Source organism: Coregonus clupeaformis, chromosome 17 (assembly GCF_020615455.1).
Source record: "Coregonus clupeaformis isolate EN_2021a chromosome 17, ASM2061545v1, whole genome shotgun sequence".
Classification (NCBI taxonomy): domain Eukaryota; kingdom Metazoa; phylum Chordata; class Actinopteri; order Salmoniformes; family Salmonidae; genus Coregonus; species Coregonus clupeaformis.
Genome location: NC_059208.1, coordinates 49,965,656 through 49,993,124, shown reverse-complemented (window position 1 = coordinate 49,993,124; position 27,469 = coordinate 49,965,656). Strand labels below are relative to the sequence as shown.

The 27,469-nt window shown below is 45.8% G+C and overlaps 2 protein-coding genes across 3 annotated transcripts in view; one reads left to right on the top strand and one right to left on the bottom strand.

Annotated features, from left to right (window-relative positions):
• Positions 1-5,010: 5,010 nt before the first annotated feature.
• LOC121586691 (TLR4 interactor with leucine rich repeats-like) lies at positions 5,011-9,020 on the top strand. The gene has a single exon (XM_041903609.1). It carries the CDS (start codon positions 5,347-5,349, stop codon positions 7,930-7,932), a length of 2,586 nt encoding a protein of 861 aa, XP_041759543.1. The 5' UTR covers positions 5,011-5,346; the 3' UTR covers positions 7,933-9,020.
• An 832-nt stretch (positions 9,021-9,852) lies between these two features.
• Positions 9,853-27,469, bottom strand: part of LOC121586690 (cyclic AMP-responsive element-binding protein 5) — a 36,347-nt gene continuing 18,730 nt past the window's right edge. Inside the window, exons 8-11 of one of the 2 annotated variants that reach the window (XM_041903607.1) lie at positions 14,753-15,109; positions 14,180-14,416; positions 13,628-13,736; positions 9,853-11,376 (exon numbers count right to left, since the gene is read on the bottom strand). In XM_041903607.1, coding sequence (XP_041759541.1) covers positions 11,255-11,376; positions 13,628-13,736; positions 14,180-14,416; positions 14,753-15,109 — 825 coding nt within the window. In that variant the 3' untranslated portion in view covers positions 9,853-11,254. Of the gene's footprint in view, positions 11,377-13,584; positions 13,737-14,179; positions 14,417-14,752; positions 15,110-27,469 lie in introns of both variants that reach the window. The other variant, XM_041903608.1, reaches the window with a different exon arrangement.

Below are 27,469 nucleotides of genomic sequence, written 5' to 3'. Positions count from 1 at the left end.
AAAACATAAGAATAATTATGAAATAGATAAATACAGATCCTAATCTCAGTGATTCAAGAGGAAATTCAGTGAAAAATAACACTTGAGAATGTTGTGGTTTTTTGGACAATTTTGTGAGAATGACCCCCCTGTTGCAATAATGTTATAAGCCCTTTGAATTTTTTTCTGTTTTTTTCTATGTCATTGTAACATTGTAGGAGTGTTGCATGTGAGATGAGACTGATAGTCCAGCAAAGTCTTCCTCACCCTATCCTCCTCTCTCTCCCTCCCTGCTTCTCTCCCTCCCCCTCTCCTCTCCTCACCCCTTCTTCCCTCACTCGATGGGAACCAGCTGGGCCGAACTGGGGGATGTGTGGTGGGATGGGGGATGGGGGAGAGCAGGCATGGGGCCCAGGTTCTCCCTGCACTCTCATAATACAGGTCTAACTCAGACACACACACACATGCATGTTTAGACACTCACTGGTTTAGACTTGCACACAGTAACACACACACGCAAACACTTATACATACACGCAAACACGCTCACTGAGCCAGTGGGACCAAAGAGAGTTAGTGTGGTTTAGATCTGTAATCTCTGGTTTGGCTTAAAGCACTTAACGATCCAAACAGCTGCTGCTCATGTAAACTCTCCAACCCTCTTTCCCTCCTCTCTGTCTCAGTCGCTCTCTGTCTGTCTCACTCTCTCGCTCACCCTGTCCCCCTCTTTCTCCAACTACCTCTCCCCGTCTCTCTCCCTCTAAATCTCTGTAACTTCCTTCTCCCAAAGTCTTTTACTTTCTCTATTTTCTCAAGCTGGTTAGATGTACACACATGCACCCAACAGATATGAAGTATTGGAGTATCTGTTATTTGTTGAGTTTTCTCTATTGATTAGTCTGCCTGTTGAAGATTAACCAAAAGCACAAAGGGATCATCTATCCACTTCCTGTACTATCATCTCAGTTAATCCCTGTTGAGTCTTGAGGTCCTCTGAGAAAAGCAAGCTGTTATGATTGCAGAACTGTTTTCAGACAAAAAAACGCCATGTGTGTCCAATTAGGGGACTTCCGCCATTTTGTGTGTGTGAGGCAGATCATTACTTCAGAGCCCCCTCTCACCCCGCTGTGTGTGTGTGTGTGTGATCGCGGGGAGCCCAAAGGCCACTAGAGCTGTTACAGACCTAAAGACTTTGTGAACTAGTTCAACTCAAACGGTCACAGTTCTGTTAGATAATGATAGATGTATCATGCGGATGCATAAGGTTTTCAAAACACACAAACAGAGATGCTCTACTTGTCTCACACACACATACCCACAGATCCTGCAGAATCACTCAATACAGGTACACATACACACAGATCCTGCAGAATCATTCAACACAGGTACACACACACACACACTGCTAGGAAGAGTGCTGGCAGAGGTAGGCTTTTTCAAACCTGAGCTGTACTGCCGGGAAACCCAACACTCCCTAGACGACCTATATACTGCACTGTCTCATTCTCTCACACACACACCCTCATGACCTAAACATCGGCACACATGCACTCGCACACGAACATTAAATAACCTAGATGTCATCTCACTTACACACTTAATGCCACATTCACAGAAACAACTTTTCTTTCTCTCTCTCTCTCTCTCTCTCTCTGACAGAATGAGTCCTCTCTGTGTGTTGAAGGAGTGAAATGTCACTGCGCTGGTGTTGATTGGACGGTCCAAGGCTGTGAGGAATAGAGGGGTTGATGGGAGAGAAGGGCTGATGAAACCAGACTGTGTCCGTCTTTGTGCTCAGGCACACTGACGGGCAACTCTGTCCGGGGTCCTGAATGGACCTCTTTGTGAAAGCCTGGAATTGGGTCAACACCAGAAGACTATAGCTGACTGACAACAGGGTCTCTGTCTACAAGTATATATGTCTCTTCTCTCTCTTTCCCTCCTTCTCCTTCTCTCTATCTCTGAGTTAGAAGGGCTAGACAGGATTTGATTTGATTTGATTTGATTTGAGTTTATCTGTCTATTCTCTCTCTTTCCCTGTTTTCCTCTCCTTCCCCCTCTCATCAGCTCTCTTTACTGAATATCTGTTTACCCTCATAACTAACATCGACTAACTCTGCATTACGAAGAGGCTTTCGTATAGGACTACTACACTCATTTGTGTGTAATTTACAAAACCATGCAATTACAGAGGATCTGTGAGAGTGAAATATGCAATTATATATATATAGATCTGACTGACAGTGTAACTCGTGAGTGTTCACGGACACGCTCAATGATCCAGAGCTCTCAGACAGAGCTCTGGGCTTACAAAAATGCACAGAGAGAGAGAGAGAGAGAGATTCCTCCCATCAGAGTCTGTCAGACTGAGAGAAAAATTCATGTGAAGGGCTAGACAGGAAATGACCTCGCTGGGGCAGGGGGGTTCCCAGATGGACTGCATTTCACAAACACACACACACAGCTGTATTTCACACACACACACACAGTTTCATTACTCACTCATAACAGAGCGCCCCTGATCCTAGTTCTGTGGAGAGCCAAGACACACTGTGATCTCTAACAATCTAAATGCATGAGAATGGGGATAATGCTCTTCTCTAACTCAGGGTTCTCTCTCACTGTTGGCAATCCTTGGAGTTTACCGCTACAATAGTCAGAGAAAATTAATTGTCCTGGAAAAATTGCATCACTTGCTTTTCTATAATCTGCGGTTCAAAAGATAAGAAGAAAGGTCCTAAAAAATGCTTCTCTGTGACATCACAGGGTAGGATTAAAAGGAAAACACTGTGATTTTCAAAACCTGCAATGAGTTTCTAACTGCGAATCTCAGTGTTTGAAAATCACTGTTTTTAAAATGTTTTAACTTTAGATAATGACATCGGGTGCAACCTTTTAACTTTTTTAATGTTTTTCTACAAACTTAGAAATGCGCAGTTTTCACACATGTTTAGACTGGTAATGTGCTGGAGATGATGAAAATGAGGTTGAAAGTGTTCTGGATAAGGGTGTCTGCTAAATGACTAAAATGTGAAAATGTAAATGCATGTGGTGTATGTGCACAACTGTCTGGGTGGGCGTGTGTGAGCACTATTTTATGACAAATCTGCAACCTTGTCTCCAGAGTCAGTGCTCCTGTAGGATTTATTGCATGTTCTGCTGTGAAAGATTCTTATTCCACTACTTATTTCACTCTGGTCTTCTACAAGATGTGGAGGTTGTGGTTACTCTGCAAGTGTGGTCCTCTGTAGCTCAATTGGTAGAGCATGGCGCTTGTAACGCCAGGGTAGTGGGTTCGATCCCCGGGACCACCCATACGTAAAAATGTATGCACACTTGACTGTAAGGCGCTTTGGATAAAAGCGTCTGCCAAATGGCATATTATATTATTATATTATTAAGTGCACTACCTCTTGTGCCATCAATATCCAGACCTCTTGATACAAGCTGTTGGGCACTAAAGACTGCGTTTATACATGCAGCCCAATTCTGATCTTTTGCCTAATTATTAGCAAAAGATCTGATCTGATTGGTCAAAAGACCAATTAGTGGCACAAGATCAGAATTGGGCTGCCTGTGTAAACGCAGCCTATAGGGGAAGCAATGCTTGTAGGGCTCTTACACACAGATTAGACCTAACATAGTAAATGTAAATCCATGACTCTCAAATTAGTATGATATGTTACGTTTGGTATGGTTACATAAGACAGAAAGTAGGGTGGTTGGGTGGGCGTATAACACAAATGTCTAGCAACGCAGAGGTCAAATCTCATCACGGACAACTTTTGCATTTTAGCTAACTAGCAACTTTACAACTACTAAGTACTTTTTAGCTGTTTAGCATGTTAGCTAACCCTAACCTTAACCCTTTAACCTAACTCCTAACCTTAACCCTAACCTTAACCCTTAACCCCTAGCCTAACGTGGCCACAACAAATTGGATTTCATAACATATTGTACGAATTTCAATTCGTAACATATTGTACGAATTTCAATTCGTAACATATACAAATTGTAATTCATAACATCATACGAATTGTAATTCATAACATCATACGAAATGGATGATGGACATCCACAAATTAATACATACCATACGAAATGTAACATATCATACTAAATGGAGTGTGTCGTATTTACATTTACTATGTTACGTCTACCCCTGAGTCCAGGTTGACAGTATACAGACTAGACTAACCTACAGCCTACAGTCCACTACATGGCTCAGTGCACTGAACCCTCACTACATAGACCATGCTTTGTACCCAGCCTTTCAAGTAGAGATCCTAAACAAAGATTTGGCACCCCGCCTGTGTAGTCTTAACACAGGCACCATGACCTGAATTCCTCTTGCATTAATGTGAACCATGTTTGTTTGAGCCTCAACCCTCCCTAAGGTACCACCGACCAGCCATCTTGAATTAGCTGGTGTTCATTGATGATGGCATGGGGGTAAATGACTGTCTGCAAACAATTTGAATGCTAGCAGTAACATACCCGAATTAAGTGTTTATCTTCAGTGCAACATTTGAGATCCTGTGGAATGAGAACGTTTTCTTTTACTGTCTTTTCCTCTGGTGCTAGGCCTATGCTGCCTTGACAGATCCATTATGCACTTTGAAACGTGTGCAAGGAGGGAGTCCAAGACTGAGTCACTCAGTCCGGGGTCCCCCGGGGACCCTCGTGGCCCGGGGGACCCTCGTGGGAAGGAAGGCTTCCCGTCTGCTTTCTCCATACCGAGTATCGAATCCCACCTCGCGAGTCATGGGGGGTGCGGGGGCACGCGGAAAACTCGGTCAAAGGGTTCGGCCACGTATCTCTCTCTCTCTCCCTGCCTCGAATACAACAAGATACAGTATATGCGTGCCTATCTCCCACGCATTTGATTCGTTTTAGAGGACGTGTGTGTATGTTCATGCGCGCGCAGCTCTGTATCCTATGCGCCAGGCTCTGTACACATCTGGTGGTGGCGGGGACGGGAGTTGCGGGGGAGGGGCTGAGCGTGTGTGTGTTGCATGTGCTCTGCGCGTGAACCCTGCGTTTTGCGGAGGTCTGTAATTTGCTCCAGATGACCACTTGAGGCCGGGATATGGATCATTCTGGCGAGGTGAGCGTTTCCTCACACGGCATGACAGCGCAGCGCACAAATTAACTTATTCTATGGACAGCACTGTTTAGCCATGGATCCAGATACCTTTTCACACTAAACTAAGTGCAGGACAACTTTCCTCCACAATGACGCAGCAACAAGTGGATAATTGACATAGGTATCGGACGCCAAAGTGAGAGTGGAGAGTCGGGGTAACTGCACTTGAACACAAAGGGGGGAATGCCGCATCAGAAGCTTGTGCCAACTGCCGTTTGGGAATGGATACTGGTAACTTCGTGGGTTTCATCTGCTTTCTCCTTTTCTCTTGTGACGGGTTCCTCTCGCCTTCACCCGCCAGCGGCTTCTGTCCTGAGCGCTGCGACTGCCAGCAAGCACAGCACATCCTCTGCACAAACCGGGGGCTGCGCGCGGTGCCCAAGGTGCACTCCTCGCGGGTCCCAGAGGACGTGCTTGTCTTCAGCCTCGGGGGAAACTTCATCGGTAACATCTCCGCCTTCGACTTCACACGGTATGGAAATCTTATAAGGTTGAACTTACAATATAATCAAATACAGACCATTCACCCTAAAGCATTTGATAAGCTCTCCAAATTGGAGGAGTTGTATTTGGGCAACAATCTGATATCAACAATACCCCCAGGAACGTTACAGTCACTGACAAAACTGACAACTTTGAATGGCAATAACAATTACATTAAGAAGATCACTCCAGAGCTGTTTGGTAACTTGGAGAGCGTTGTGAAGCTGAGGTTGGATGGGAACGCCATAGAACTGTTACAGGACTCGGTGTTCAAGAGCTTGACTAATCTGCATTATCTCCATCTAGAATCGAACCAGCTGAGTCACATTCACAGAAATGCCTTTTCCAAGCTCACCAAACTGCGCTTTCTCAACCTGGCGCAGAACAAACTGACAGCCGTGCTTAATGTGTTTACGTTCTCCCAGCTCAGGTCACTGAATACCTTGCTGCTCGCTGAAAATGAAATACAACTCGTCGGAAACCACGTCTTTCAGAATCTGAAAAAGCTTTCTAAACTATCCCTCAGCAATAACAAAATCTACCATTTGGAAAGCGAGGCTTTGAAAGGACTGTCGAGCTTGACAGAATTTCTGATTGATGGGAACGAGCTGGAGGATCTTCCCGCAGGACTTCTCGACCCGCTGGAGAGAGTCGAGGAGCTGGACTTTAGTCGCAACCAAATTTCCACCGTGGACCCCTCGGCTTTTGAACAACTGAAGCACTTGAGTGTTTTAAAACTCAAAGACAACCGGCTCACGAGCCTCTCCGGTAACATCTTCGCCCTCAACAGCGGCCTTTACGATTTGGATCTCCATGGCAACAACTGGACGTGTGACTGCCAGCTGGGCGAGCTGAAGCAGTGGATGAAGTCGGCACACTCTCAGGGGAAGCTGCTGGCCGTTTTCGTGCAGTGTCATCACCCTGCTACACTGAGGGGGAAGTATTTAGATTATATCAACAGCTCCCAGCTGCAGCCCCCGGGGAACTTGAGCCACTTGTGTGAGACCCAAACTGGGCCTGAGGAGAGCAGAGGAGGGGGTGTCCTGGAGAAGGAGCTGGAGGACAGGATGATGAGAGAGGGAGAGGAGAGGGAGAGAGTGCAGGGTGAGGTGAGGAAGGAGATAGAGGGGGAGAGGAGAGGAATAGAGGTGGGTAGAGAGGGAGTGGAGATGAAGGCAATAGAGAAGGTGAGCAGGGGTAGAGAGGAAGAGCATAGGAAGGAGGGAGAGAAGGAGGTGGGTATCCAAGGGGACCAGGGAGGGCAAGAGGAGCGGGACAAATCCCTGTCGTCGGAAAGGAAGAGGAGGAAGAAAATATCCGCCAGCCCCAGGTCGCGACCTTCTGCTGAGGCTTCTGGGAAGCGTGAGAAAGGGAGGTGGGATTCCGTTCCAGGCCGCAGCGTTCCTCAAACACAAGCCCCTCCCCTCAACAACCCCACGCCCCCAACCACAACCACAACCCGGCCTCAGACAGTTGACAACCAAAATAGCCATGGTAACCATCTCAGTTGGCCAATCACAGAGCTCCTCACCACCTCTCCTCCCACCCCTCGAAAAGAGGAGCGATTCGACCTGCTCAGAGGGGGTCCTGGGGATGGTATACCTGCAGTGACAGACCCCTGTGTGTTCAACCGCCACTTCATCACCAACGTGACCGTCGACCAGGTCGCCTCCAGCACGGCCACGGTCCGCTGGACCACACGCGACTATAGCCGCTTCACACCGGGAGCCGGACCGGGAATAGAAGAGGTCCACTACCGAGTGCTGTTCGACCGCTTTGGGTCGTCTGACCGTTTCCCTCGGTACGTGTACGCCCGTGGCGGGGCGCGGTCGGTGATGTTACGAGAACTCAGCCCAGACGTCACCTACATGGTTTGTGTTGAGGGGGTGGTGGGAGGGTCTGTGTGTCAGGTGGCTCCCAGGGACCACTGTGCCGGATTGGTCACTCTCCCAGAAGAGGCTCATCACCAAGAGACACTGACCTCTGACCTCCAACTGGTCACCGTGGCAACACTGGCCGGCAATGCCGTCCTCCTTCTGGTGATTGGAGGAGTCTGGCTGGGGCGGGGTTTGAGGCGGAAGCTGAAAAGGAGGAAGTCAGCGGTGCACGTGCGTCACATGTACTCCACGCGGCGACCGTTCCGCAGCTCCATGACAACAACGGCGGCGGTGTCAACAGACTTCACAAGCTTCCAGAGCAGCCGGCCACCATGGCTCGGAACCCTGGAGGAAGGGGGCGACCTTATAGAGTTCCCCTGCGACCGTTTCCTTGACAACAGCCCCACCCGTAGAGACAACAGTGACATGCAGAGGTTCTCTGATTAATAGAACCCCAGAGACCTAGAACTTGAAAACATGTTTGCGCTGTGACCCTCTTAAGCTCTAGACTATAAAATGTTATTGTGAGCCATTAGATAATCCAACAGTAGAACCCATATCTAGACCCTGAGAACACCAAGACGCCATCACAAGGAAGGAACATCCTCAGGAGAATGTATAAGATGCTGCAGAGACAGAGACAGAAGTGGACTGGTATTTAACCTGCACTCTAGAGCACTTCATGACCATAGCAGGACCACAGCCAGGGTTGTGTTATGACTATAGAACCACAAGGTTATATTCATGACCACAGAACCACAGTAAGGTTGTGTTCAGGCAATATGACCATATGACCACAGTTATAGTTCTGTTCATGCGTTATGACCATAGGACCACAGCTATAGTTGTGTTCATGGGTTATGACCATATGACCACAGTTATAGTTGTGTTCATGGATTATGACCATATGACCACAGTTATAGTTGTGTTCATGGGTTATGACCATATGACCACAGTTATAGATGTGCTATGACCACAGCAGAACCACAGTTATAGATGTGTTATGACCAAAGTTGTCTTTATGGGCGACCAAATAGCTGAGCTCATCAGGGCTGATTCAGACACTACAGGAAGTCAATCCCACAGACTTCCTCTAATCCTCATGCATTTCCTGTTCCATTGCCTTGCACCTGTATGTGTGTGTGTGTGTGTGTGAGAGAGAGAGAGAGAGAGAGAGAGTAAATATTACCTGATTTCATCTGGTGCTAATATTAGACTAATAGACATTCATTTTTGTACAATTGCGTATAAAATGTCATTTCTAATGTGCCTGAAAATGCAAGAAAGGATAGCTGCTGGTTGGCAGAAATAATTATCCGGTTTTATATGTTGTTTTTATACTTTTATACTCAACTATGTATTGTGCTATGAGTACAAGTAAGTAACCATGCATTTCCTGACTGTGTGACTGTTGGACATATGACCCATTTGTCTGAATGAAAAGAAAGACCGATGCCTTTGCAAATAATGGTGTAAGTCCTTTGTTCATATGGTTCCGATACAAATAAAGAAACAGATATTACAGTTGTGGTATTTTTACAGAAAGGCAGTAAGTTTAACATTCGTATTAATACTGTATATTCATTCATTAGAGAACATGTTTGTTTGTGTGTGTAATGTATGCCTGCGTTTGTGCAAGTGTGTGTGTGTGTGTTTCATCATGTACTGTAAGCGTGTGTGTGTGTGTGTGTGTGTGTGTGTGTGTGTACGTATGTACGTGCGTTCTTGCAAGTGTGTGTGTTTCATCATGTACTTTAAGCGTGTGTGTGTGTGTGTGATTGTGTGTGTTTCAAGACGAAAGTCTGGCAATAGTTAGGTGTTTGTTTGGGTAGACAGGGTTGAATACCTCAAACTCAGGCCTGATCTTAACTCCAAGCCTGTCAACAGTGCGTTACCATAACAACAGCAGACACAGACAGACACAGACCAGGAAACACGGTCTGAGATATGAAACAGAAACATAGCATAATCCACTTCAATATCCTAGTCACAGGTTAAGACTTATATGTTGCTTCTTAAGTTTTTGTTAAACTATAGTGGATTGGGCCTGCCCTCTACTGATAGTGAATAAAAGTCATCACTACTGACTTTGGCTAATTCTTGGCCCTCTCACATCCATTTTCTTTCACTCAACCTGCTAAAGCTAAGTTATAGACAGGTAAATAAATCAAAATCTGTGATCGCTGACCTTTGACTCATTCAATCAGGGTGGCTCAAACTGTCTTCAGTTCCAGAAAATATTGCTAGGGGGCAGACTAGACCATTCATCTGACTGAGGCCCATTAGATCAAATTACATTTTCTCCTCAGATCTCCTGATGGAGGAGGCAACCAAACCTGAGTAAAAATCACAATAAGATACCAGAGAATAAGTGCTTTTATTTTCGTAGTAGGTTTGTAGCGATTGTCAATGTCTGAAGAAGAAAAAAATACATTCAACAAAACACAAATCACAATACAGACACAGAAGGATACAGGTAACAGGTTATAGGCCAACGTACTGTTTGAGCCTAATTTACATGATAAATACACTGTAGGAAACTAGTAAGTGCTTTACAGAGGTTAAACAAAGGGCCAGGAGTTATCTTGGTCAAGTGACATGGTCAAGGAAAACTCTGGGCCCAACTTAATATATGTACAAACATTGTAATACTTTCAAAGGGAAAAGAGGCTCTGCATTACATTGTTACAAAACAAGGCCATCCTATTCATAGGACTTGATATAAATTTGTATAAAATGTACATTTGTATTAGTTTTCATTCACGTTCTGCATTTCAGAGAGGCCTATGTTACACATACAACCACACACACACACTGTAGCAAACATAAACTAATACGCAATGTAGTAACATTATTTAGTCATGGTTAGAGCCAGGAGTTAGACCTGACCCAGTGATCTGTCTAGGTAAAACTCTGGTCCCTAGTAACAGGCTATTTTTAAGCCCAATAGTTGTTCCTGGAGAAACTCCTGGTCCTAGTCACGGTGTAAGTTACAAGACCTAACTCCGACGCATTCAGAAAATAAAATGCCACTAAGAAAAAGGTGCTATGATAACAAGTATGTTTGCAGACACATCGCCATGGAGCAGTCCTGGAATAGATAGCACAGTACTTGGATGTCTGATTTCCCACTAACTGAGACACATTGATCGACTGATTCCCCCAGACACAATAAGATCCAGTTCACAGGTGACTATCATCACAGAGTTAGAGAGACAGAAACTAGGGTAGCAAAACTCTGGTAACTTTCCCAAAATTCACAGGTTTTCCAGAAATCACGGTTGGACTCAGGAGGCAATAAGCCGGAAATCCGGGAATACTCCAACAGGGATTTATGGAAAACCTCAGAATTTTGGGAAAGTTACCGGAATTCTGCAAACCTACCAGAGATGTAAGGCTTATAGAGACCAGTCCAGTTTTGCCATACATGTGTCCATAGAGGCTAGGAGACCAGGAGAGGGAGCCATTTAAGACTACTGAGATGCACCCCACCTAGGGTTTAATCCCTGATTCCAGGTAGAAGTTGCCTCTAACCACAGATCAAGGATCAGCTCACCCTTCCCCATCCTAACCTCAACCATTAGGGGGGAAACACATACCTGACCTTAGCTAAGTGTTCAGGAGCAACTACATCCTGTACTCAATTGGAGGGGGGTTGATTCTGAACCATAGAGATGCACTAGAGAGTTTGTCTCCTGGGACATTATTGGAAGCTCTCTATCCAATAATATGTTCCAAACCACAGACGCACCCACCCGCACTTTACTTTTTAATTCCTGTGCGCTCCATCGCCCCCTCCAGCTGAGGAGGTGGAGATGCTGTTGGATTGGATGGCCTGCTGCTGCGACCCGGGACACAGGGGGGAGGGACTTCCTGTCGAACTCCCTGGACCTGGGGCACAGAGACAGCTGTCAATCAAATTGACCTGGCTAGTGTTTGATAGCTCCCTCTCTCTCTGTAAGATCTGGGTCCAGAGGAAAGTAATACGTTATATAATTAATGACAACTCATGTACAGTTCATATAAGGAAAATAGCTCTTTTATTTGGACATTTGCATTACAGTGGAGCAAATAGAGCAAAAATTGAAATATACCAAATAAAGCACATCGGTCTGTATAACTCCCAAGAATGTGCTCACTGGTTACATCAATTATCCTTCTTACAAGAATAGGCATCATAGATGTTTAAATTCAGTCATCAAGGTGAAAAGGGTTTTCCATCTCACTTTTTAACCGTATATGCCAACCATTGCGAGACTGTAGCCCTGTGTTTCTGAGATACCTGTATTTTTGACTCTGGATGTTTCTTGAATTGGGGAGACCCTCTCACAGGGGAGCTACACTGGGGCATCAAGAAAACTTTAGGCTTTAAGCTGCTACCCTGGACGTGTAACCTTTAGCCGGTGTGCGCAGAGAACACTTCAAGTGTTCTTGGGCATGAGTCACGCCTTGAATTCATGAAAATAGAACCAGAGCGGAATTTTACGCAGAGCAGCACGAGTCTCTCACAGAGCCATCCCACTGGGCACAATTCAACGTCTACTCTACGCTGGTTCAACCAGTGGAGGCTGCTGAGGGGAGGACGGCTCATAATAATGGCTGAAACGGAGCGAATGGAATGGCATCAAACACATGGAAACCATGTATTTGATGTATTTGATACCATTCCACTGATTCCGCTCTAGCCATTACCACGAGCCTGTCCTCCCCAATTAAAGTGCCACCAACCTCCTGTGGGTTCAATGTAATTTCATTGAAAAGACGTGGAAACAACGTTGATTAAACCAGTGTGTGCCCAGTGGATTGCTGCTTACACCCAGGTTTCATAAAAAACTATAGGCGTGTCTCACGCTCTGCAAAAGTGTCCTATGTAGCAGGCCCATCACACTCACATGGGACCGCGTCCAGACAGTGCAGATGGTACAGTATGGGATAGGAGTAGGAATCTGTGTTTTGGGATAGGAGTAGGAATCTGTGTTTTGGGATAAGAGTAGGAATCTGTGTTTTTGGATAGGAGTAGGAATCTGTTTTGGGATAGGAGTAGGAATCTGTGTTTTTGGATAGGAGTAGGAATCTGTGTTTTGGGATAAGAGTAGGAATCTGTTTTGGGATAGGAGTAGGAATCTGTGTTTTTGGATAGGAGTAGGAATCTGTGTTTTGGGATAGGAGTAGGAATCTGTGTTTTGGGATAGGAGTAGGAATCTGTTTTGGGATAGGAGTAGGAATCTGTGTTTTTGGATAGGAGTAGGAATCTGTGTTTTGGGATAGGAGTAGGAGTCTGTGTTTTGGGATAGGAGTAGGAATCTGTTTTGGGATAGGAGTAGGAATCTGTGTTTTTGGATAGGAGTAGGAATCTGTGTTTTGGGATAAGAGTAGGAGTCTGTGTTTTTGGATAGGAGTAGGAATCTGTTTTGGGATAGGAGTAGGAATCTGTGTTTTTGGATAGGAGTAGGAATCTGTGTTTTGGGATAAGAGTAGGAATCTGTTTTGGGATAGGAGTAGGAATCTGTGTTTTTGGATAGGAGTAGGAATCTGTGTTTTGGGATAGGAGTAGGAATCTGTGTTTTGGGATAGGAGTAGGAATCTGTTTTGGGATAGGAGTAGGAATCTGTGTTTTTGGATAGGAGTAGGAATCTGTGTTTTGGGATAGGAGTAGGAGTCTGTGTTTTGGGATAGGAGTAGGAATCTGTTTTGGGATAGGAGTAGGAATCTGTGTTTTTGGATAGGAGTAGGAATCTGTGTTTTGGGATAAGAGTAGGAGTCTGTGTTTTTGGATAGGAGTAGGAATCTGTGTTTTGGGTGGTCCTCTGTAGCTCAGCTGGTAGAGCACGGCGCTTGTAACGCCAAGGTAGTGGGTTCGATCCCCGGGACCACCCATACACAAAAATGTATGCACGCATGACTGTAAGTCGCTTTGGATAAAAGCATCTGCTAAATGGCATATTATTATTATTATTATTTTGGGATAAGAGTAGGAGTCTGTGTTTTGGGATAGGAGTAGGAATCTGTGTTTTGGGATAAGAGTAGGAGTCTGTGTTTTGGGATAGGAGTAGGAATCTGTGTTTTGGGATATGAGTATAGTAGAGGGTAGGTGTATACCTCTGGGTGTTTTCGGGATGGGCGGGGTAGGGGTGTTACTCACTGAGGTACCCCTGTGATTCTCTCTGGCGGGCGGTGACGGGACAGTCTTTATGGGTCAGCAGGATCTGCTTCAGCTGGCCAACCTCTGACCTCAGAGTGGTCACCTCGTTCTGGAATGGCCAGAGGGACAGAAAGGTTAGTGATAGTGTGACAATGTGTGAGTGTGTGTGTGTGTGTGCGTAAACTTGTGTGTGCATGTGCATGCGTGTGTATAATAATAATAATATAATATGCCATTTAGCAGACACTTTTATCCAAAGCGACTTACAGTCATGTGTGCATACTTTATTTAACGTATAAACTAGGGTTGTCACACTAGCAGTATGGCAGCACTCAGAGGTATCGTGGCAAGGAAACATTTCCTGAGGAAAACAGTCCTAATGTTAGAAACAAACAGCCTCATGTCACCCAGAATCACGTTTTTATTTCCAAGCTATAGCACACAATATTTTACATAAAGTAGGTTTTTAAAGGACCAAAGAGTTTAGTCTGCTTTGAGTTTAACTTTTTGCAAGGGAGAACTGGTATGGTGACAACCCTAGTATAAACCTACCTGCAGCTGCATGTTGTTGTGGGTGAGCTCCTCTGCCTTCTTCTCCAGAGCAGACACCCAGACCTTCCTCTTCTGTCTGCATCGCGTGGCCGCAGCTCGGTTTCGTTCAAGGAACTTCTGCCTGCGCTCGTCTGGGTCCTGGTCCACAGACCTCCTGCGACGTCCTCCAGTCGCCTGGCCTGCATGCAGGGAATGTGTCTGCTGGGATGAATGCATCTGCTGCGTTGCTGGAGACAACTGCACAACAGACAAACACGGGTCATGAAACAATATTTACTAAGAACCAGTAAAACTTTGGATCCTCTGTGATAAGGGCTGTCTTCCAAATAGCACCCTAATTCCTATTTACTTTTGAGTGCACTACATAGGAAACAGGGGTTCATTTGGGATGCAAACGGTCTAAGCAATAGTGCCATAATGTTGATGTAACAGTGGTTATGAACTGTGATGACAGTCGATGTTACAGATGTCAGATTACAGCAATTGGCAACCACCCTCATGTTAAACTAACAAAACTTGATACAGAGTGGTTGTCAGAGTGGTTGTCATGACAATACTTAGGTAATACTGTACCTGAGCAGCTATGGAGTGGAGGGGCAGGTGAGGCGAGGTCTGGTGGGTGTGGCTGGCCTGCAGGTGCGAGGGAGGTGATTGGTGAACCGGATGATGCGGCACGTTTCCTGATTGGTGGCCCTGGCTGTGGGTGTTTCCTAGGTGATGTGGAGGGGCGTGGCAGTGCTGCTGGTAGGAGATGGGCTGAGCCTGCTGCAGGTGCTGATGATGCTGCTGCTGCTGCAGGTGAGTGTGCCGTTGCCGCGGTGACATCTCCATCATGTGACCCATGGTGGGACCCATGTTGCCGTTGGCGACAGCTCCCGGGTGTGGGTGTTGGTGATGGTGTTGGTGGGGGTGACCCACGGTTTTAGCTCTCTGAGGAATAAAAAATTAATCAAAACATAATACCATCAAATTACAATTAAAACTGATGTCTACAGGCCCTTTCTTACCAACTTATTTTATTTTTGTCCAAAATTCGGACTTGATCCAAAAAACAGACTTGGTGTTTAAAGGCCTTAAAGCATTTCCAACAAACATATCACCACTGAACTGAGCAAAGGAATACAACTGAGGTTGTCATTGCTTTTCTTATTCATTCTCTTCTTTCACAGCTGTGAAAACAGTTAGTGGTCAAGAAGTGCCAATCATCAATGACACTTGATATCTTAAGTTAAGTTAACAGTGTATCACTTGCGTGTATCACCTTATAGGGGCGGCAGGTAGCCTAACGGTTAAAGAGGCGAGCCAGAAACCGAAGTTCGAATCCCAGGTCCAACGACGGACCTGGGATTCAAACGAAAAGTGAGCTGGCAACCAGGGGGTTGCTGGTATCAAATATTAGATGCCATTGCCTGCCGTTGTGCCCTTGAGCAAGGCACTTAACACCCCACAACAACAGCTTCCTGTGGCAGCCCTCTGCACCTCTCCAAAACCTGTATGTGCTGTATGTGTGTCCATCGGAGGGGTTGGGTTAAAAGCGGGAGTCAAATTTCGGTTAGAACTTGTGTGAAATTGACCCATTAAGTGATCTTAATCTGAATAGTAGGCTACTTTAAACTACTTGAAGGGTTTATTTCCAAAACGCTACATCCACAAATGTTTCACGTGGTTTTTCATCAGAAATAATTGCTTATGGCTACCTTCATGTGTGTGTAAAATATTACTGTTCTCAGATTTTTCATTCATAGATTTTAGATGTGTATGAATTTATTTTATTTTTTTGCAAAATGTAATTCATGTACACTGAACAAAAATACTGTATAAACGCAACATGTAATGTGTTGGTCCCATGTTTCATGAGCTGAAATAAAAGATCCCAGAAATAACAATAAAAGGCCTGTCTAAAATGTGCAGTTTTATCGCACAACACAATGCCACAGATGTATCAAGTTTTGAGGGAGCATACTCAGTAAAATCTTTGAAATTGTTGCATTGTTTTGCTGGAATGGAATGTTCGTATCCTGTATATGTGACTGTGATATGTGGTCGTCTCACCTAGCTATCTTAAGATGAATGCACTAACTGTACAGTAAGGGAAAAAAGTCCCACTCCTCTGCAGATTTTGTCCCACTCCTCTGCAGATCTTCTCCAAGTCATTAAGGTTTCGAGGCTGACGTTTGGCAACTCGAACCTTCAGCTCCCTCCACAGATTTTCTATGGGATTAAGGTCTGGAGACTGGCTAGGCCACTCCAGGACCTTAATGTGCCTCTTCTTGAGCCACTCCTTTGTTGCCTTGGCCGTGTGTTTTGGGTCATTGTCATGCTGGAATACCCATCCACGACCCATTTTCAATGCCCTGGCTGAGGGAAGGAGGTTCTCACCCAAGATTTGACGATACATGGCCCCGTCCATCGTCCCTTTGATGTGGTGAAGTTGTCCTGTCCCCTTTGCAGAAAAACACCCCCAAAGCATAATGTTTCCACCTCCATGTTTGACAGTGGGGATGGTGTTCTTGGGGTCATAGGCAGCATTCCTCCTCCTTCAAACACGGCGAGTTGAGTTGATGCCAAAGAGCTCGATTTTGGTCCCATCTGACCACAACACTTTCACCCAGTTCTCCTCTGAATCATTCAGATGTTAATTGGCAAACTTCAGACGGCCCTGTATATGTGCTTTCTTGAGCAGGGGGACCTTGCGGGCGCTGCAGGATTTCAGTCCTTCACGGCGTAGTGTGTTACCAATTGTTTTCTTGGTGACTCTGGTCCCAGCTGCCTTGAGATCATTGACAAGATCCTTCTGTGTAGTTCTGGGCTGATTCCTCACCGTTCTCATGATCATTGCAACTCCACGAGGTGAGATCTTGCATGGAGCCCCAGGCCGAGGGAGATTGACTATACTTTTGTGTTTCTTCCATTTGCGAATAATCGCACCAACTGTTGTCACCTTCTCACCAAGCTGCTTGGCGATGGTCTTGTAGCCCATTCCAGCCTGTGTAGGTCTACAATCTTGTCCCTGACATCCTTGGAGAGCTCTTTGGTCTTGGCCATGTTGGAGAGTTTGGAATCTGATTGATTGATTGCTTCTGTGGACAGGTGTCTTTTATACAGGTAACAAACTGAGATTAGGAGCACTCCCTTTAAGAGTGTGCTCCTAATCTCAGCTCGTTACCTGTATAAAAGACACCTGGGAGCCAGAAATCTTTCTGATTGAGAGGGGGTCAAATACTTATTTCCCTCATTAAAATGCAAATCAATTTATAACATTTTTGACATGCGTTTTTCTGGATTTCTTTTTTGTTATTCTGTCTCTCACTGTTCAAATAAACCTACATAATTAAAATAATAGACTATTCATTTCTTTGTCAGTGGGCAAATGTACAAAACAGCAAGGGATCAAATACTTTTTTCCCTCACTGTAAGTCACTCTGGATATTTTATTTTTTTAAATATATTGTCACAAATGTTTAATTTGTACAGTTCTTTATAAAAAATGTAGTTATTTGTTATATTTGACTGTGTAAAACCTAGCAGTACTACTTATTTCCCTGAGAGTGAGGAGGATATTGTAACGATCCCTGCAGTCTGAGTCGGTTTCTGTCTGGGTACTAGTTTTTCTGCTCGGGATCTCCAGTTTCCCGAGGGTTCTGGAACGCTCCCTGCCTGGTTGCCGGGCAACGTTGCTAGGCGGGAGCTCTCTTGATTTCCGCACCTGCATCCCATCAGCAATCTGCACACCTGGTCCTGATCATCACCCTTCTTAGGCTCTGTCCTAACATCCATTCCCTGCCGGATCGTTAGCCATGAACAGTATGTTTGTCCGTGTATCAGCCTTGGAACTTCTAGCGTTAGTTTTGTTGTTTTGCACCTTTTTGACTTGCTGTATACTTACCTCCGTTTTGTTCTATCTGTAGTCACTCACCCGGAACCTTCACCCAACCTCTGCCTGATGGTCGGGCGGCTGCCGAGCCATTACTGGACCTACCACTGCACCCTCAACAACCCATCCACGCCACCCGCTCTGTTCCCTGGATTATTCAGCCTCACTCGTGGATCTATTAAATAAACACTCACCTTTGTTTCAACTTACCTTGTCCTGGTCTGCTTCTGGGTTCTGGCTTAGTAAACCGTGACAGAACGATCCGGCCAGTAATGAACCCAGCGGACCTGGACTCTGTTCGCCATGCCATTACCCATCAGGAGAAGATGTTGGGCCATCATAGCACGGTACTACAGGAGATCGCGTTGTCAGTTCGGAACCTTTCTACCGGTCTGACGGAGGTCCAGAACCAGCGCAAGTTTCCGGTGGAGGATCCACTACCGGTTTCACCCATCTCGCCTGCCGCTTCTGGAGCTGTGTCCTTCCGTGAGCCCAAGGTTCCGACGCCGGATAAATATGAGGGGGAGCTGGGAAGATGCCGTTCCTTCCTTATGCAGTGTGGGTTAGTGTTCGATCTACAGCCCTACTCTTATGCCACAGACAAGGCTAGGATAGCCTTTGTGATTGAGTTGCTGCGTGGTCGAGCGCTGGAGTGGGCTTCAGCCGTTTGGGAACGACAGGATCCCTGCATGGCTTCATACCAGGGGTTCACGGCCGAGATGAGGAAGCTCTTCGACCATTCCGTCCGAGGGAGGGACGCAGCTAGGCGCCTGTTTTCGCTTCGCCAAGGAACTCGCAGCGTGGCCGACTTCGTGATCGAGTTCAAGACGTTGGCTGTGGAGAGTGGGTGGAATGAGGAGTCTCTGCAAGCGGCCTTTTACCAGGGTCTGTCGGAGCAGCTCAAGGATGAGTTGATCTCCTATCCGGAGCCTAGTGACCTGGACAGCTTGGTAGCCTTGTCTATTCGGGTGGATAATCGAGTCCGAGAGCGAAGGAGGGAGAAGCAATGGGTCCCTTCCAACCGATCAGCTTCTCAGGTTCCAGTCGGGTCGGGGATTGGACCAGAATACGTCGATCATCGTCCACCACACAGGATTAGTGGAGAGGTCCTGTCTCCCGATTCTGAACCCATGCAAGTGGGGCGGCACGGGTTAACCAAGGAGGAGCGCCAACACAGACGTAGGACTAACTGTTGCCTCTACTGTGGTGGTTCGGGACATTACCTCGCCACTGGTTCCCGGCGGTCGTCAAACTGCGCGGCTCGCTAAAGTTGGGAGGACTTTTAGCGAGCCAGTTTCGACCTCTCAATACCTCTGTCAGACCCCGTTTCCCGGCTACCCTTATGAACAGGAATCAGAGCTTAGCGATTAACGCTTTATCGATTCAGGTGCCGATGGAAGCTTTCTTGATGCCGAGTTGGTGGAACAGCTGGGGCTTTCCAAGGAGCAATTGCCGGAAGCCATTGAAGCTACCACTCTGGACGGCAGTAGTCTGGCACGTATCACGATGAGGACTGAACCGGTTAAGATGCTGTTGTCGGGGAATCATTCTGAGATGATTTCATTCTTCATTCTGCCGTCTTCCCATGTTCCTCTGGTCCTTGGATACCCCTGGCTGAAGGAACACAATCCCACGTTCGATTGGGTGACGGGCAAGGTAACGAGTTGGAGCCTTGATTGTCATGCTAACTGTCTCAAGACTGCCTGTCCCCATTCGGTTCCCAGTCAGGTGATTGAGGCTAAACCCCCAGATTTGTCCCTGGTTCCCGAGACATATCACGATTTGGGGGGAAGTGTTCAGTAAGCAGAAGGCTCTGTCACTCCCTCCCCACCGACCATATGATTGTGCCATCAACCTGTTCCCTGGAGCTGTCTACCCCAAGGGAAGGTTATACAGTATCTCCCGACCTGAACGTGAGGCTTTGGAGACCTACATCAAGGAGTCCCTAGCTGCTGGTCTCGTTCGTCCCTCGTCATCACCCCTGGGGGCAGGATTCTTCTTTGTGGGTAAGAAGGATGGCTCTCTTCGACCGTGTATTGATTATCGGGGGTTGAATGACATCACGGTCAAGAACAAGTATCCCCTGCCCTTGATGAGTTCTGCCTTCGACTCCTTACAGGGTGCTACGGTGTTCACCAAGCTAGACCCTACGCAATGCGTATCACATGGTCCGGATCAGAGAGGGGGACGAGTGGTTGACGGGTTTCAATACACCGATGGGTCACTTCGAGTATCAGGTGATGCCGTTTGGACTGACCAATGCTCCAGCGGTATTCCAGAGTATGGTGAACGACGTCCTGAGAGATATGATCGGTCTCTTTGTGTTTGTTTACCTGGATGACATTCTGATCTTCTCGAAGGAACCTTCCGACCACGTCCAGCATGTCCGGCAGGTTCTGCAGCGATTGTTGGAGAATCGCCTGTTCGTGAAGGCCGAGAAGTGCGAGTTTCACGCCCACACGACATCCTTTCTCGGGTACATCATCTCCAGGGGAGAGATTAGGATGGACCAGGAGAAGGTTAGAGCGGTTCTGGAATGGGCCCAGCCCGGTACGAGATTGCAGCTCCAGAGATTTTTGGGGTTTGCGAATTTCTACCGCAGATTCATCCGGGATTACAGCCGTGTGGCCGCTCCGTTAACTGCCTTGACTTCCAGTATCAGGACCTTCAAGTGGAATCCGGAGGCGGATCGAGCGTTTCTGGATTTGAAGAGGCGATTCACCAACGCACCGATTCTCTCTCAACCGGACACGGCCCGTCAGTTCGTCGTTGAAGTGGACGCGTCTGATGTGGGAGTTGGCGCCATCCTGTCGCAGCGATGCTCCACGGACAGTAAACTCCATCCCTGCGCCTACTACTCGTCGCCTTTCGCCTGCGGAGAGGAATTACGATGTGGGTAACCGGGAGCTTCTCGCGGTGAAACTTGCCTTGGAGGAGTGGCGCCACTGGTTGGAGGGGGCGGAGCAACCGTTTATTGTCTGGACTGACCACAAGAATCTTGCTTACGTGCAATCGGCTAGACGTCTCAACTCCCCGTCAGGCCAGGTGGGCGTTGTTTTTCGGACGATTCAATTTTTCCCTGACGTTCCGACCTGGATCTAAGAACGGCAAGGCGGACGCCTTGTCCCGGATGTTCTCCAAGACGGAAGAGAGTGGGTCCAAGACCGAGACAATTCTCCCCCGGAACTGCGTCGTGGGAGCAGTTATGTGGAAGATTGAGGAGGAGGTGATGGCGGCCCTTCGGACGCAGCCCGGTCCCGTAACGGTCCACCCGGTCGGTTGTTTGTGCCTGAGTCGGTTCGTCCTGCTGTCCTCAAATGGTCCCACGCCAGCAAGATGGCTTGTCACCCTGGCGTGGCTCGGACGATGGCGTTTCTTCGCAGACGTTTTTGGTGGCCTGCCATGGCCGAGGATACTCGGGGTTTTGTTGCTGCCTGTCCAGTGTGTGCGCAGAATAAGAGTACCAATCGGCCCAGCTCTGGACTACTTCACCCCCTTCCTATTCCCCGCGACCATGGTCGCATCTGGCCCTGGACTTTGTCACTGGGTTGCCCGCTTCTGAGGGGAACACGGTCGTTCTGACTATCGTGGACAGATTCAGCAAGTTCGCCCACTTTGTGCCAATTGCCAAGCTTCCCTCTGCCTCGGAGACGTCCGAGATCCTGGTTAGGGAGGTTTTCAGGGTCCACGGTTTGCCCAGTGATATCGTTTCCGACCGTGGCCCTCAGTTTACCTCTGCTGTCTGGAAGTCCTTCTGTTTGGCCATTGGAGCTACAGTCAGTCTCACATCTGGTTTTCACCCCCAATCTAATGGTCAGGCGGAGAGAGCCAACCAGAAGATGGAATCCACGCTACGCTGCCTGGTCTCCTCCAACCCCACCTCCTGGGTCTCTCAGTTGCCTTGGGTTGAGTATGCCCACAATACTCTCCCTACATCTGCCACTGGGATGTCTCCCTTCCAGTGCCTGTATGGCTACCAACCTCCCTTGTTCCCTTCTCAGGAGAAGGAGCTCTCAGTGCCCTCTGTTCAGGCCCATATTCGTCGTTGCCACCGGACCTGGCATCGGGCCAGAAAGGCACTCCTTAGAGTTTCGGACCGGTATCAGCTCCAGGCGAATCGTCGCCGGATCCCCGCTCCCACCTATACCATCGGAGATAGGGTCTGGTTGGCCACACGGGATCTTCCTTCTACGGACTGAGTCTAGGAAGTTGTCACCGAAGTTCATTGGTCCGTTTGTGGTGGAGAAGGTGATCAATCCGGTGGCAGTTCGACTCAAACTACCGAGGACGCTCAGAGTCCATCCCACCTTTCATGTCTCCTGCCTCAAGCCTGTTCTCCTCAGTCCTCTGTTGCCTCCTCCGCCTCCTCCTCCTCCTCCTCGGATGATCGGAGGTGGTCCTGCCTACACGGTGCGACGCATCATGGATTCCAGACGGCGGGGCCGGGGTTTCCAGTATCTCGTGGACTGGGAGGGTATGGTCCTGAAGAGAGGAGTTGGATTCCGCGGCGACAGATCCTAGATGCTGACCTCATTCGTGACTTCTACCGCCTCCATCCTGGCGCTCCGGGAGTCCGCCCGGTGGCGTTCGTCGGAGGGGGGTACTGTAACGATCCCTGCAGTCTGAGTCGGTTTCTGTCTGGGTACTAGTTTTTCTGCTCGGGATCTCCAGTTTCCCGAGGGTTCTGGAACGCTCCCTGCCTGGTTGCCGGGCAACGTTGCTAGGCGGGAGCTCTCTTGATTTCCGCACCTGCATCCCATCAGCAATCTGCACACCTGGTCCTGATCATCACCCTTCTTAGGCTCTGTCCTAACATCCATTCCCTGCCGGATCGTTAGCCATGAACAGTATGTTTGTCCGTGTATCAGCCTTGGAACTTCTAGCGTTAGTTTTGTTGTTTTGCACCTTTTTGACTTGCTGTATACTTACCTCCGTTTTGTTCTATCTGTAGTCACTCACCCGGAACCTTCACCCAACCTCTGCCTGATGGTCGGCGGCTGCCGAGCCATTACTGGACCTACCACTGCACCCTCAACAACCCATCCACGCCACCCGCTCTGTTCCCTGGATTATTCAGCCTCACTCGTGGATCTATTAAATAAACACTCACCTTTGTTTCAACTTACCTTGTCCTGGTCTGCTTCTGGGTTCTGGCTTAGTAAACCGTGACAGATATATAGCATATTGCAAAAAAACATGATTATTGGTCTCGCTGAAATGAAACCATCAAGTGATAGATTTTAAACAAATACATGCCTGTCATTGAACAACCCCATGCCATGATTTGATAGTGAAAAAACACACAATTCCATTAAACAATAAAAGCAAATTGACCAACATTTCTGAAAATGAATATATAGCGATTTGTAATGAAACTCTTTACTGCTATTTTACATTTTATTGTGTTACAAAGTGGGATTAAAATTGATCTAATATATTGTTTTGCCAACAATCTACACAAAATACTCTGTAACGTCAAAGAAAAATTCATAACTAAAATATAGTCGTTGCATAAGTATTCAGCCCCTTTGTTTAGGCAAGCCTAAATTAGTTCAGGATTAAAATTGCCATTACAGTCGTCCATTACAGTCGTCCTTCTGAATTGAGCTGCAGGACAGGAAGTAAACTGCTCAGGGATGTTACCATGAGGCTATTGGGGATTTTAAAACAGCTACAGAGTTCAGTGTCTGTGACGGTAGAAAACTGAGGATGGATCAACAACATTGTCGTGACTCCACAATAATTACCTAAATGACAGAGTGAAAATAAGAATACAAATTACATTAAAATGCAAATCAATTTACAGTGGGGAAAAAAAGTATTTAGTCAGCCACCAATTGTGCAAGTTCTCCCACTTAAAAAGATGAGAGAGGCCTGTAATTTTCATCATAGGTACACGTCAACTATGACAGACAAAATGAGAAAAAAAATCCAGAAAATCACATTGTAGGATTTTTAATGAATTTATTTGCAAATTATGGTGGAAAATAAGTATTTGGTCAATAACAAAAGTTTCTCAATACTTTGTTATATACCCTTTGTTGGCAATGACACAGGTCAAACGTTTTCTGTAAGTCTTCACAAGGTTTTCACACACTGTTGCTGGTATTTTGGCCCATTCCTCCATGCAGATCTCCTCTAGAGCAGTGATGTTTTGGGGCTGTCGCTGGGCAACACGGACTTTCAACTCCCTCCAAAGATTTTCTATGGAGACTGGCTAGGCCACTCCAGGACCTTGAAATGCTTCTTACGAAGCCACTCCTTCGTTGCCCGGGCGGTGTGTTTGGGATCATTGTCATGCTGAAAGACCCAGCCACGTTTCATCTTCAATGCCCTTGCTGATGGAAGGAGGTTTTCACTCAAAATCTCACGATACATGGCCCCATTCATTCTTTCCTTTACGCGGATCAGTCGTCCTGGTCCCTTTGCAGAAAAACAGCCCCAAAGCATGATGTTTCCACCCCCATGCTTCACAGTAGGTATGGTGTTCTTTGGATGCAACTCAGCATTCTTTGTCCTCCAAACACGACGAGTTGAGTTTTTACCAAAAAGTTCTATTTTGGTTTCATCTGACCATATGACATTCTCCCAATCCTCTTCTGGATCATCCAAATGCACTCTAGCAAACTTCAGACGGGCCTGGACATGTACTGGCTTAAGCAGGGGGACACGTCTGGCACTGCAGGATTTGAGTCCCTGGCGGCGTAGTGTGTTACTGATGGTAGGCTTTGTTACTTTGGTCCCAGCTCTCTGCAGGTCATTCACTAGGTCCCCCCGTGTGGTTCTGGGATTCTTGTGATCATTTTGACCCACGGGGTGAGATCTTGCGTGGAGCCCCAGATTGAGGGAGATTATCAGTGGTCTTGTATGTCTTCCATTTCCTAATAATTGCTCCCACAGTTGATTTCTTCAAACCAAGCTGCTTACCTATTGCAGATTCAGTCTTCCCAGCCTGGTGCAGGTCTACAATTTTGTTTCTGGTGTCCTTTGACAGCTCTTTGGTCTTGGCCATAGTGGAGTTTGGAGTGTGACTGTTTGAGGTTGTGGACAGGTGTCTTTTATACTGATAACAAGTTCAAACAGGTGCCATTAATACAGGTAACGAGTGGAGGACAGAGGAGCCTCTTAAAGAAGAAGTTACAGGTCTGTGAGAGCCAGAAATCTTGCTTGTTTGTAGGTGACCAAATACTTATTTTCCACCATAATTTGAAAATAAATTCATTAAAAATCCTACAATGTGATTTTCTGGAAACAAAATTCTCAATTTGTCTGTCATAGTTGACGTGTACCTATGATGAAAATTACAGGCCTCTCTCATCTTTTTAAGTGGGAGAACTTGCACAATTGGTGGCTGACTAAATACTTTTTTTCCCCACTGTATAACATTTTTGACATGTGTTTTTCTGGATTTCTTTTTTGTTATTCTGTCTCTCACTGTTCAAATAAACCTACATAATTATAATTATAGACTATTCATTTCTTTGTCAGTGGGCAAATGTACAAAACAGCAAGGGATCAAATACTTTTTTCCCTCACTGTAAGTCATTCTGGATATTTTTTTTTATATTCTATAATTTTTTTAATATATTGTCACAAATGTTTAATTTGTACAGTTCTTTATAAAAAATTTAGTTATTTGTTATATTTGACTGTGTAAAACCTAGCAGTACTACTTATTTCCCTGAGAGTGAGGAGGATATATAGCATATTGCAAAAAAACATGATTATTGGTCTCGCTGAAATGAAACCATCAAGTGATAGATTTTAAACAAATACATGCCTGTCATTGAACAACCCCATGCCATGATTAGATAGTGAAAAAACACACAATTCCATTAAACAATAAAAGCAAATTGACCAACATTTCTGAAAATGAATATATAGCGATTTGTAATGAAACTCTTTACTGCTATTTTACATTTTATTGTGTTACAAAGTGGGATTAAAATTGATCTAATATATTTTTTTGCCAACAATCTACACAAAATACTCTAACGTCAAAGAAAAATTCATAACTAAAATATAGTCGTTGCATAAGTATTCAGCCCCTTTGTTTAGGCAAGCCTAAATTAGTTCAGGATTAAAATGTGGCTTAACAAATCACATAAGTTATATGGACACATAGTGTGTAAAATAATAGGGGTTGACATGATTTTTGAATTACTAACCCTTCCTCTGTTCCCCATACATACAAAATCTATAAGGTCCCTCAGTCAAGTATTGCATTTCAAGCACAGATTCAACTACAAAGACCAGGGAGCTTTCAAAAGCCTTATAAAGAATGGCAGTGATTGGTAGATGGGTAACAATAACAAATCAGACATTGAATATCTGTTTAAGCATGGTCAATAATTATGCTGTGGATTATATATTAAACCACCCAGACACATCAAAGATACAGTCGTCCTTCTGAATTGAGCTGCAGGACAGGAAGGAAACTGCTCAGGGATGTTACCATGAGGCTATTGGGGATTTTAAAACAGCTACAGAGTTCAGTGTCTGTGACGGTAGAAAACTGAGGATGGATCAACAACATTGTCGTGACTCCACAATAATTACCTAAATGATAGAGTGAAAATAAGAATACAAATATACAGAATATATTCCAAATATTCCCAAACTTGCATCTTGTATGCAGCAAGGCACTAAAGTAATACTGCAAAAAAGAACGGCAAAGGAATACACTTTTTGGCCTAAATGCAAAGCCTTGTGTTTGGGGCAAATCCAACACATCACTGAGTAACTGCCTCTTTATTTTCAAGCATGGTGGTGGCTGCATTATGTTATGGGAATGCTTGACATTTGCAAATACTGGGGAGTTTTTCAGGATAAAAAGAAACGGGATGGAGCTAAACAAGCACAGGCAAAATCCAAGAGGAAAACCTGCTTCAGTCTGCTTTACACCAGAGACTGGGAGTGGAATTCAGCTTTCAGCAGGACTATAACCTACAAGGCCAAATCTACACTGGAGCTGCTTACCAGGAAGAGAGTGAATGTTCCTGAGTGGCCAAGTTACAGTTTTGACTTAAATCTGCTTAAAAATCTATGGCAAGACTTGAAAATTGCAGTCTAGCCATGATCCCCCAACATCTTGACAAAACTTGAATAATTATTTGAAAAGAATAACAGGCACATATTGCACATTCCAGGCGTGAAAAGCTGTTATAGATATATCAAGTAGACTCACAGCTGTGTTTCTAACATGTATTGACTCAGGGTGCTGAATAATTATGCAACGACTATATTTTAGTTATTTAATTTCTAATAATCGTTAAAAAATATATATATATAATTTTTCTTCCACTTTGACAGAGTATTTTCTGTAGATTGTTGACCAACATTTTTTATTAAATCAATTTTAATCCCACTTTGTAACACAATAATATGTAAAGAAATCCAAAGGGTCTGAATACTCA

Excerpts from the sequence above, each read along its gene's own strand:
- LOC121586691 (XM_041903609.1), top strand. The coding sequence starts at position 5,347 with ATGGATACTGGTAACTTCGTGGGTTTCATCTGCTTTCTCCTTTTCTCT.